The 12,226-nt window shown below is 41.5% G+C and overlaps 1 protein-coding gene across 2 annotated transcripts in view; it reads right to left on the reverse strand.

Annotated features, from left to right (window-relative positions):
* The window catches only part of DHX40 (DEAH-box helicase 40), a 91,524-nt gene that overhangs the window by 15,333 nt on the left and 63,965 nt on the right, over nucleotides 1–12,226 (reverse strand). For both annotated transcript variants that reach the window (XM_040336948.1, XM_040336947.1), the window contains exons 14-15: nucleotides 6,279–6,387; nucleotides 4,017–4,111 (exon numbers count right to left, since the gene is read on the reverse strand). In XM_040336948.1, the coding sequence (XP_040192882.1) occupies nucleotides 4,017–4,111; nucleotides 6,279–6,387 (204 nt within the window). The remainder of the gene's footprint in view (nucleotides 1–4,016; nucleotides 4,112–6,278; nucleotides 6,388–12,226) is intronic.

Below are 12,226 nucleotides of genomic sequence, written 5' to 3' on the forward strand. Positions count from 1 at the left end.
CTACCAAAGATCCTGTACCTTCTCCAGGCAGTTCCAATTGCAATACCAAGAATATTTTTTAGACATATCCAAACATTATTCATGAAATTTATCTGGGCAGGAAAACAACCGAGGATTAACGTACACACGAGGAGACATGTCCGATGAAAACGGTCCGCGGACCGTTTTCATCAGACATGTCTCCTGGGAGCTTTTGGTCTGATGTGTGTACACACCATCAGACCAAAATCCAAACGGACAGAGAATGCGGTGACGTAGAAGACACCGACGTTCTCAAACACGGAAGTGCTTTCACGCATGCGTCAAATCAATTTGTCGCATGCGCGGGATTTCGGGACGCTGGTTACACGTCATAACCAGCAGACATGTCCGATTAGGTGTACTAACCATCAGACATGTCCGACGGAAAGCATGCTAAGAAACTTTTGTCCGCTGGAAACCTGTCCGCTAGGCCGTACACACGTTCGGACATGTCTGCGGAAACTGGTCCGCGGACCAGTTTCAGCGGACATGTTCGACCGTGTGTACAAGGCCTCAGAGGACATTGTTATCTTTACCAAAACAGTATGGAGGGTTGGCTGTCCCTAATGTATATAAGTATTATCAAGCAGTGCATTTAGGACGAGTACTGGACTGGTGCCGACATAGGTATATGAAAATCTGGCCAAACTTAGAACAAGCGCAATGTAGGGAATTATTAAGCAGAGCCCCCTGGTGTTGTAAAAATATTACAAATAATACTAAGATGCATCCAATAATAGGGCCCACATTACGAGTATGTCAAAATCTTTTCTCTGGGGATAAAACAGACATGTAATTCACCATTGATGCCTATATTAGGTAATCCCCAATTTATACCGGTTATACAAAAAGGATCTTTTGCTTTATTAATGGAACAAGGACTGTTTCAGGCCTCGCATTTTTTGGTCTCAGGTAATTGGCCAACAATGCAGGAGCTGATGAAGAAGAATGGCCCTTTCCAACTCGATTTTTGACAAGCAGCACAAATAAGAAATTTCTTAAGTACGGTAGGGGCACCAAGTAGGCTGGACCGAAGTCTAACACCATTTGAGAAACAATGTATGGAAAAAGAACCAATAACGCATGCAGTATCTAGAATGTATGGGTTATTGACTAAACCATTGGAGAATTTTCAGTTGTCCTTTTTTCATAGATGGGAATTAGACCTGGGGAGGACTTTCCGGGAATCTCAATTTTTTTTAACCAGTTACCCACCGCCCTATAGACGAAATACGTCTACAAGGCGGTTGCTTAACTCCGTCCTCCCAGAATCACGCTCCCGCGCACCCTCTGGGGCGTGCACACGGGAATGTCCGTGACCTCCGGACCCGGCGCATCACGGTAAATCGACGCCGATAGCGGCGGTTTACCACGTGATCGCTCCGTCCAATGACGGAGCGATCACTTGTAAACAAACCGGCGTCATGTGATGATGCCGGTTCCTCCCTCCCCTCTCTGTACCGAACGGTACAGTGTGAGAAGAGAGGGGAGGGAGCGGATGCAGCATGAGTGCTGTGGGCTGGATCTGTGACAAATGCAGTCACAGATCCAGCCATCCATCCCTGCCCCATACTAAGACTACTCTGCAATACCCCACACTACTCTGCAATACCCCACACTACTCTGCAATACCCCACACTACTCTGCAATACCCCACACTACTCTGCAATACCCCACACTACCCTGCAACGTCGCCTATGGGGATTTTTAAGTAGCAAAGTTTGGCGCCATTCCACAAGCGTGTGCAATTTTGAAGGGTGACATGTTGGGTATCTATTTACTCGGCGTAACTTCATCTTTCACATTTATGCAAAAGAATGAAGAAAAAATACTAAATTTGCTAAATTTTATAACAGAAACAAAGAAAATTCATTTTTTTTAACAGAATTTTCAGTCTTTTTTCTCTTATAGCGCAAAAAATAAAAAACCCAACGGTGATTAAATACCACCAAAAGAAAGCTATTTGTGTGAAAAAAAGGACGAAAATTTCATTTGGGTACAATGTTGTATGACTAAGTAATTGTCATTCAAATTGTGAGAGCATCGAAAGCTGAAAATTGGTCTGGTTATTAAGTGGGTTTACGTGACTGGTGGTCAAGTGGTTAATGATAAATGCAATATTTAAGACAGCAACATGTACAAAAATGCATGAAACAAATTAAAAAAATTATCTCACAGTGGTACAGAACCCCAGAAAGACTCCATAGATTCTTCCCAAAGGTGACAGGGGAATGCTGGAGATAGCAGACAGAACAGGATAGTATGCTACATATTTTCTGGTCCTGCTCTAGAATTAAGGGATTTTGGAAGGAGGTCCGAGAGATCATTAAAAGATTTAGTGAAGCAGAAATACCGGAGGATCCAGTATTTTTCTTTTGCATTTCTCGGAGAGTTCGGGGGATACATATAGGAATTCCATTCTGTGTCACTTAGTGAATGCTGCTAAAGCATGCATACCACTTAAATGGAAACAGAGACAACCTCCTACTATGAGTATGTGGTATCAAAAAGTGGAGGAAGTGAACAGGATGGAAGACTTAGTATGGACAAGTAGGAAAAAGAGAAATCTATTTAAAAATTTGGTCACCATGGAATGATTTCATTGCCTCGGGAGAGGGGAGAGGGCGGATGGAGGGGGACTGAGGGGGGTGAGAGAGGAGGAGATGTCTGGGGGGGGTTCTTCCTTTTTTTTTGGTTTGGGGGGGGGGGGTTATAGGTAGGAGAGCGAAAGGGGACTACAAATAGGAAGGAGCAGATGGAATAATCTGCTATGGGGTTGCGCCCCCCCAGGCTTGATAATAGGAGAAGATATGTGAGGTGGGGAGTAGAGGAGGAAGCAGTACTTTTAGTAGTTCTGTTATTATTATTATATATAAAAAAAGAAAAAAATAAACTCTTTCGCTTCCCCCCTCACAACTATCTGGATGATTACTGTGACCCAGATTTGGAGTTGCACTAGCAATCCCCCCCCCCCACCCCCGGGCCCTGAGAGAGGGGATATTACTCTAGGGGGAGGAAGCTGGTGTGAAAGGTGGAAACTGAATGTATCAATTTATTATTTGTAATTTGAATGAAGAACAGGATGATATATTTAGTTTGTACGAGGGTGATCTATGGACTCTATTTTGTGTATATGCTAATGAGACTTGGTTTCCTGTATAAATGAAAAAGTGAAAAATAAAGAAATTGAAAAAAAAAAAAAAAAAGAATTCAGCATATAAAAAGCTTATTCTGATATCTGTATTTTTGTCAAAATCTTTTTTTATTGATTTATACAGAGATCAAGAAATAGGTTTCAAAGAGAAAGCACTTAGTCTAAGCAACGCACACAGGTCACATCACGGCATACAAAATATATCTTATTACAACCTTCTAGATTCTTTTTAACTTTCTGCAGGGGACTTAGAAAATTAAAGTACAGCTACTCCAGTTTGGCTGTTAACAAAATACCAAAATAGGTTATATAGTGGTCTTTCCAATGAAAGGGGAAGGATGTTTCTAAGATTTGCTTCTCTATCTAGATTAATGGGAAGGATTGTAGATCTGCTCAAGTTAATTTTAAAAGTAGACAACCCTTGAAATCATTCCAATTCCCCAATAGTATGGTGCAGGGAGACCAGACAATTGGTAACAAAATAGCATCAACGGCAAAAGCTGCCAGTTTATGTGATACTGATCCTACTTGGATACCTTCAATATCCACATTATGTCTAATTTTTCCAGCGCTTTACAAAAAATACAAACAAAAACAAAAAAAAAAAACTGTTGAGTACCTGTAAGCAGTTAACTTCTCTTTGACAGGCCCAGTGACATAAGCTAATGTGCAGTCAATAACTGGTCATTTTTATAAAAAAGTTATGTGAAAGGAAAAAAAATAAAAAAATTATGAAATGCCTATAGCACCCAAATTCCAATCTTTAATTGCTATGAGCAATGCAGGCACTTCCCCTCTTGGACATGTTTCTTTAATAATAAACAGAGAATATTGGACTTACCTTCTGGCAACATTGGAAAAGAAACCAGCACAAAGGCAACGTGTGATCATTTCATTCCTAGGGAGGTCGATCCTTTCAAAGGGAAAGTCCTTCACCTGAATAAACAAACAAGCACTATAAGTGATTTCATTACATGGGTTCACTACAAGCTTTTGACAGTAATTTGATTTAGGGCCGAAAGGACAGGTCAGAGTCTGGAATTACACCTAGTACCTTGGCGTGAGGGGAGGGACTGATAGTTGTATTATTGATCTTAATGGAAAAGTCAGGGAGGAGGGCACAAGTGAGGAATATTACTTGCTCAGTTTTAGAAAGATTTAGTTTGAAAAAGTGGTGCGACATCCATGTTGTTAGTAAAGCAAGGAGACTGAAGGGGTGTGGTGAGAAGTAGATAGATAGATAGAATTGGGTGTTATTGGTGCAGAGATGGTTTAGAAGCCATGGGAGGTTATAAAGTAACCAAGAGAGGTGTAGATAAAGAAGAGAACTGGTCCAAGAAACGAGCCTTAGGAGACCCCCTACAGAAAGAGGATGTGGAGTAGAGGGGACAGAGTTATAGGTAAAACTGAAGGTGCACTGCAATAGGAGGAGAAACAGAAAAGAGCAGAATCGTGGAGGCCAGGGAAGTGGAGTTTATTGAGAAGGATGCAGGTGGACAACAATATCAAAGGCTGCAGAGAGGTCTGAAGTATGAAGTAGTTGCCGATGGTTTTAGCAGTTCATAAATCATTAGCGGGTTTTAGTAAGGCAGTGTTTGTGCTGCGCGCAGACGCCAGGCTGTAAGGGGTCAAGAAGGTTGTTTTCAGTAAGGTAGGAGCTCAGATGGATGTAGACCAAGCTAAAAGTTTAGAAGTGAAAGGGAGCAAGAAGAAAAGGTCCTAAAAGGAGAAGTCTAGCTTAACACTAAAATCGCTACATCTATGGACATGTGGGGTCCAGTGAGGGCTTTTTAAGTACAAGGGTGATCTACGCATGCTCTAGAGGGTTATATTACTATTTAAGAGGGTTATATTGTTTAAGAGGGTACATTAAAGGGCATATTCTTACATGAAAACTATATATATATATATATATATATATATATATATATATATATATATATATATATATAGTAAAATGGGAAACTATTCCACTCCACCTCACCAACAGGTGCTGACTCCCTCCTCTTCCCTTTCAGGGCTTCCCTGCATGCAGGTTAACCCTTTCGGATCCAAAGTCCCGTTATGAGGGTTTGCAGGCTTTTTCCCCACTTAAAGTCTCTCCAAGTCCCCAAATTCAGGGTCCCAAATAAGGACTTGCCATTCTAGAGAGCACTGTAAAAACCAGTCCTCTCCTCTCTGACCGGAATACCACGGGAGCCCTGAGTACTAAAAATGGATTCCCATAGTTCCCTCTAAAGAAACCACAACCCAAATGTTGTATATACAGTATAGTTTTTTTACATGCATTATTTAAAACAATTTTGACTCCTTCCTGGTTTCCTCTACCTCTCGCTCTCCCTCTCTCCCAATTCACGCCCCCTTTTGTTTTTTCTCTGACCTGGTTTTTCCTTTTTAGTTTCTAATAACTCAAACATAGAATTTTATTAAGAACAACAAGGCTCTTTGGCCAGAATTACTCCTCGAACCGAGCGACAGTCGTCAACTCTAGCATTCTATGCTAGATTGTAACTTCTTATGTCGTTTACTGTGAGATATGTAAAATTGACAAACACTTTTTCAACTCCAAAACTATTTTGGTTTGGTATTATTTTTTCTTACTTTATATACAACCTCTGCATTACAAAAAAAAAAAAAAAAAAAAAAAAAATGTAGATATGTCAAAGGACTGTTAGAGAACAGCAGAAATTGACTCCTTACAGACATGAAGTCTCAAATGAAACTTCAGACAGAGCCGTTTGTTAGGAAGAGGGGAGAAAGGAGAATGACTCTTTGGTATGATTTTCTGATTCATTCACTTCAGTGTGAAAAGGTCAGCTTCAGCTACTGAACTATCTGAACAAGATGTAAGGAGAAAACAGAGAAAGTGAACTTTTAGCTCCATTGCTGGCAGGAGAAAAGCATAAAATATCCATAAGCAAAATGTCAAACATAAGCAGTATTTATTTATTGTTTTTTGATCAATATACATTCCCTGTTCACGAGACAATTTAAGTTAAAGAACAGTTATTTGGAATGCAGATGCATGTCTTAGGAATCCCCCACAGGTAAAAATGAAAGGAAACACTTAACAATACATATTATAAGAAACTACAGAACATACCTCTTTAAGCTTATTTGCAATTTCTCTTAGCTGCTTTTCCACACTGAATGCAGTTTTTACAGATCTCCAGTGAATCGCATTTTTGTGACACCATGAAGCAGGATTATCACTATCAAAGCAAAACTTGTATTAATACTTTTGCGACTTTCATTATTAAAAAAAAAAAAAAAAAATCAGCATTCATAAACTATTTTAACATTACACAAATGCAATGCACAGTGTTATTGGTTGGAAATTAACTCAACATCTTAGCACCATAAAAACGTTAAAGTGGTTGTTATTTACCAACTGAAGTAACCGGCCTTGGGTGATACTCAGAGATGAAACAAATCCTTATACATAAGTTGCATCCATTTATCTCCAGCCCCCTTTTCTCTACAGTCTTCTAAAACACACATTTTACACAGAATCTCTCAACAGCAGAAAGCAGGGAGGCATGTACTGTATCTGACGTCACATACTCTGCAGAGCAAGAGCACACAGCTCCATGAAATCTGATAGCGAATTGGAGGGAAGGGACTCCACCCCCTACTATAACAGGCTCATAGAAAAAAATGTGCTGGGGGGGAGGCGGAATAACTCCAGAGGTGTTGGCTTACAGTTTTGTCAGTGACTCATGCAGACAACAGAGAGAGGAGAGATCAGAGGAGAAACCAAAGTCAGTGCTTTGGATTCAGGCTAGTGAACAGTATAGTGGAATGCGCTTTGTTCACTTTTCATGTCTGAGGTTTACAACCACTTTAACTAGGAACCCACAATGATACTCAGGCCTACTCACCCAGTCACACTCAGTCCTTTAAAATTCTGTTCATGTATTTCTCTCTCAGAATGCTGTAACTGCAGCTTGATTGAGGCAGAATAAACCATTATTGGGCATGAGTACCAGCCTTTATTGATAAAAGTAAACATGTAAAGTGTATCCATGGATTCTGAGCAGAGGGGTTTTAGTATCTATTGCCCCAGCACAGAGACTGTCTCACCTCTTTTTACTGCATCGGGTCTATTATACCCCCAAAAAAATGTTTCAATTTGGCTGGAAAATGAGCGATCAATGCCCTAGATGTAATGCTACTGGCGACCTTGTCCATATGTTCTGGAGGTGTCTCAAACTCTTCAGATATTGGACAGAGGTCATTAATAAGCTTAACAACATTTTCGGGACCTCTTTGGAGTTAAATGCGAGAACCTGTCTCCTGGGAGACATGGAAGACGACAGAATCCCTCCGGGTACACTGGAGGGTGTGCTGCGAGGTCTATTTCAGGCACGTAAATTAATCGCTCAGCGATGGCAGGCGCATGACCCTCCATCAGTCAGGAACTGGATCGGAACGATAAATAGGCTGATAGAGAGCGAGAGAGTGGCTTTTATCAAACAAGGAAATCACAAAAGGCTTGAAAAAGTGTGGGGACCTTGGTTGAGATGTATAGGTTTCCCTCCGTAGAGGAAAACGATTGGTACCACTGGAAACTTTCCCCATCCATAGAAGACAGAAATCTTTTAACAATTAAAAACTAAAATAAGCTGTTCTTAATTTTGGTCCCTCCCTAAAAAGCCACTATAAACCAGATTCGTATAAAAGGCAACTCCCTCTTCCACTTCGACTGACTCTCTTTTTTCTTCTTTTCTTTTTTTGGTTAAGATGACATAAGAGCTACCTGGGGGGGGAGAGATGGGATTGGGAGGGGGGGTGGTGGCGGGGGGGGAGGGGGGAGGGGAGACAGGATAATTTATTATATATATAGCACGACCACGGTCGGTGATAGCTGTTCTTCCTGTTGCATGTAACCCGCATCATTTGTATGGGTGCGAGGATTTTTGTAATACACTGTATTTTGGAAAGAAAAAGAACAAAATAAAAATATTAAATGGAAAAAAAAAAAAAAAAGCGTATCCATGGTCGAAATTTAAAAATTAGCAGGGCCCTCTAATTCCTACTGTATTAAAAGTGTATTGTATTTGTACTGTCTACCCTCAAGTTGTAAAACACTGCGTAAACTGTTGGTGCTATATAAATCCTGTATAGTAATAATAACAAAATTATATATTCAATTCCACATTGTATATTGATTATGTCTAGCCTGCTACTATTATTCGAAATTATCTTGAAGTTTGTAAACTTACTTTGTAACAATACCAATTCTGTGACACATATTCACTATACCCTGTAAGTAGGCACTGCTGTGTCACATAATTCACAGAGCCCGCCTTCTCAACTACAGAGAAATAGTCCCAAAAGCAGAGTCAGTACAGGAATCACTGCTTACAGGCAACAAGGTACAATGGGATATATAGACTTTGGAAACTGAATGTAAAGAGCAGAGGAGAAGCTGCACAGCATGCCGGGAATCCAGAAAGTTGTGGAAATAGAGCAGCACTCACAACATGTTTTTCATGTTTCAAATTTTTCAAGTAAGCTTTCATTGGATTGTCAAAAGTCACTATTGTTTGTATTGCTATTACAATATGGATGTTAAAAAGAAAAAAAAAAAGGAACGTTTACACCAGCAGGGGTCCCGTGCGTTTTGCTTCAGTTTCCGGTCCGATTTCAGCCTGAATTTTTGGCTGAATTTGGACCTTAAATGGACCAAAAGATGCACAGGGCTTCTGTGCAAATTTGCAGCGGAGATATGTTAACCAGCTTCATAGAGAGTCAGTTAAAATCTCCTGCTATTTCGAATTGGATGTGGGCAACCCGAATGCAATTCGCAATGGTGTGACCCTAGCCTGAGACGTACACTTTGAGCAGCTCTTCCGGATCTATCCCTTCTCATTGGTCGAGCCATTGGCTCCAGCTGCTGTCAATCACAGTAAGAAAGAAAGGAGTGGGTGGCGGGTTGAGCCGCTTGCTATGGTGGGCACTCGGCAAGGGGGAGGGGCCAGGAACACCGGTGAGGGACCCGAGAAGAGGAACAGTACAGGAAACGCACCTTTCCCGGACCACGTTTTGGTGAAACTTGGCCTTTAGTAATTACGAGTTCAAACCTGTCAGAGAATAAAAATAAAAAAAATACACCAAACATCTCTACAATACATTTTTCTGTGGACTGAGTGGTGTCAGCCCTGCCCAGTTGTCTTCAAAATTCTCCTCAACATAAAGACATAGGCCCAGATTCTCAAAGGGCTTACGAAGGCGCAACGCAATGTACGCCATCGTAAGTCCTAATCTGGGCCGTCGTATCTATGCGACTGATTCTTAGAATCAGTTACACATAGATAAGCATTAGATCCGACAGGCGTAAGGCTCTTACGCTGTTGGATCTTAAATGCAATTATTTTTTTTGCCGCTAGGTGTCGCCGACGTCGTTTTCCCCGTCGAGTATGCAAATTAGCAAAAAACGCGAATTCCCGAACGTACGCGCGGTCGAGCGAGTGAAGTTACGACGTTTACGTTAGATTTGCGACGCGTAAAGTTGCCCCTGGGTATATGAGGCGCAGTCATAGCTAAGTATGGCCGTCGTTCCCGCATCGACATTTGAAAATTTACGTCGTTTGCGTAAGTCGTCCGTGAATAGGGCTGGACGCCATTTACGTTCTCGTTGAAACCAATGACGTCCTTGCGACGTCATTTGGAGCAATGCACCCTGGGATATTCTTCGGACGGCGCATGCGCAGTACGTTCGGCGCGGGAACGCGCCTAATTTAAATGATCCACGCCCCCTACCCGGCTCATTTGAATTAGGCGGGCTTGCGCTACACCGCCGCAACTTTACAGGCAAGTTCTTTGTGAATAAAGCACTTGCCTGTAAAACTTGCGGCGGTGTAACGTAAATGACATGCGTTACGCCGTCGCAGTTTTACGCCCATCTACGAGAATCTGGGCCAAGACGAATTACTCTCTAGGTCCCAGATAAAAACTGGGAGGGCTGATTAAGTTCTTTAAGCAAACACAAGAGTGCACAGGACAGAAGACAGTGCTGAATTTCTGATAAGATCATCATCAATAGGTATTTTTTGCACTTATTGAACCAATACAAAACTCATTCAGTGTTAAACGATATTTGACAGAGCAAAATGTAGCAAATTAAACAATATCCTTACACAGGGATTTCTTCGAAATAACAAAAAAGTAGGAATCTGCAAGAAAGTTTTTTTTAAATCCTTGTCATGTACATTGATCACCCAGAGGGGAATGTTTTTTTTTTTTTTTCAACAAAAGTGGCATTACTCTTCAAAAATATATGTAAAGCTGACTTTTTTGTTTTCTTTTTTTAGCTGTGGATATAGTAGGGAAAGGTTAAAAAACCCTACTTGTGTTTTTTTCTGTTTGTGCCCTGCTGGGGAGATTTCCCTTCATTTTCCATGTAGAAAAATGTCAAATAATGCATTTGGCTGGCAAAAATATAAACGCAATCTATACACTAGGAGGAGAACCTCTGGGGGAATCTAGGATGGAAAAGGACCTGGGGGCCCTAGTAGATGATAGGCTCAGCAATGGCATGCAATGCCAAGCTGCTGCTAACAAAGCAAACAGAATATTGGCATGCATTAAAAAGGAGATTAATATGATAATTCTCCCGCTCTACAAGACTCTGGTCCGGCCACACCTAGAGTATACCGTCCAGTTCTGGGCACCAGTCCTCAGGAAGGATGTACTGGAAATGGAGAGAGTACAAAGAAGGGCAACAAAGCTAATAAAGGGTCTGGAGGATATTAGTTATGGGGAAAGGTTGCGAGCACTGAACTTATTCTCTCTGGAGAAGAGATGCTTGAGAGGGGATATTTATTTTAATTTACAAATACCATACTGGTGACCCCACAATAGGGATAAAACTTTTTCACGGAAGGGAGTTTAACAAGAAACGTGGCCACTCATTAAAATTAGAAGAAGAGAGGTTTAACCTTAACCACCTACCGCCCGCCCGGCGGGTTTTTACGGCCACAATGTGGCTCTTAATTGCCGGGAGGCCGCCTATATACGGCCTCCAGCCACTGGGGGGCGCACACGCCCGGCGTGTGACCGAAATGCCGATGCACGTGCCCTAAGCGGCCGCGATGTCCGCCTGGTACCCGCGATCGGCAGTGACAGAGCAGGAACGCGGAGCTCTGTGAGTAAACACAGAGCTCCACGTCCTGTCAGGGAGAGAAGATTGATGCTGTGTCCCTTGTACATAGGGACACAGCATCGGTCACCTCCCCCAGTCAGTCCCCTCCCCCCACAGTAAGAAGCACTCCCAGGATACACATTTAACCCATTCCTTGCCCCCTAGTGTTAACCCCTTCCCTGCCAGTCACATTTATACAGTAATCAGTGCATTTTTATAGCACTGTTCGCTGTATTAATGTGAATGGTCCCAAAAATGTGTCAAAAGTGTGCGATGTGTCCGCCATAATGTCGCAGTCCTGACAAAATTCGCAGATCGCAGTATTACTAGTAAAAAAAAAAAATAATAAAAAAAATGTCAAAATTCTATCACCTATTTCGTAGCCACTGAAACTTTTGCGCAAACCTTATATTGCGTGTTTTTTTTGTTTTTTTTGTTTTTTACCAAAAATATGTAGAATACATATCGGCCTAAACTGAGAAAAAATATATATATATTTTTTTTTAAAAAAATGGATATTTATTATAGCACAAAAAGTAAAAAATAGTGTTTTATATAGCGCAAAAAATAAAAACCGCAGAGGTGATCAAATACCACCAAAAGAAAGCTCTATTTGTGGGGAAAAAAAGGACGTCAATTTTGTTTGGAAGGCATGTCGCACGACCGCGCAATTTTAATTTAAAGCTTCGCAGTGCTGAAAGCTGAAATTTTGCCTGGGCAGGAAGGGGGTATATGTGCCCAGTAAGCAAGTGATTAAACTACGTAGGGCGGCAAGGATGTGATCGTGGAATTCTCTTCCACAGGTGGTGGTCTCAGCGGGGGGGCATCGATAGTTTCAAGAAACCATTAGATAAGCACCTGAACGACCACAGCATACAGGGATATACAATGTAATACTGACCTAT

Source organism: Rana temporaria, chromosome 2 (genome assembly GCF_905171775.1).
Source record: "Rana temporaria chromosome 2, aRanTem1.1, whole genome shotgun sequence".
Lineage (NCBI taxonomy): Eukaryota > Metazoa > Chordata > Amphibia > Anura > Ranidae > Rana > Rana temporaria.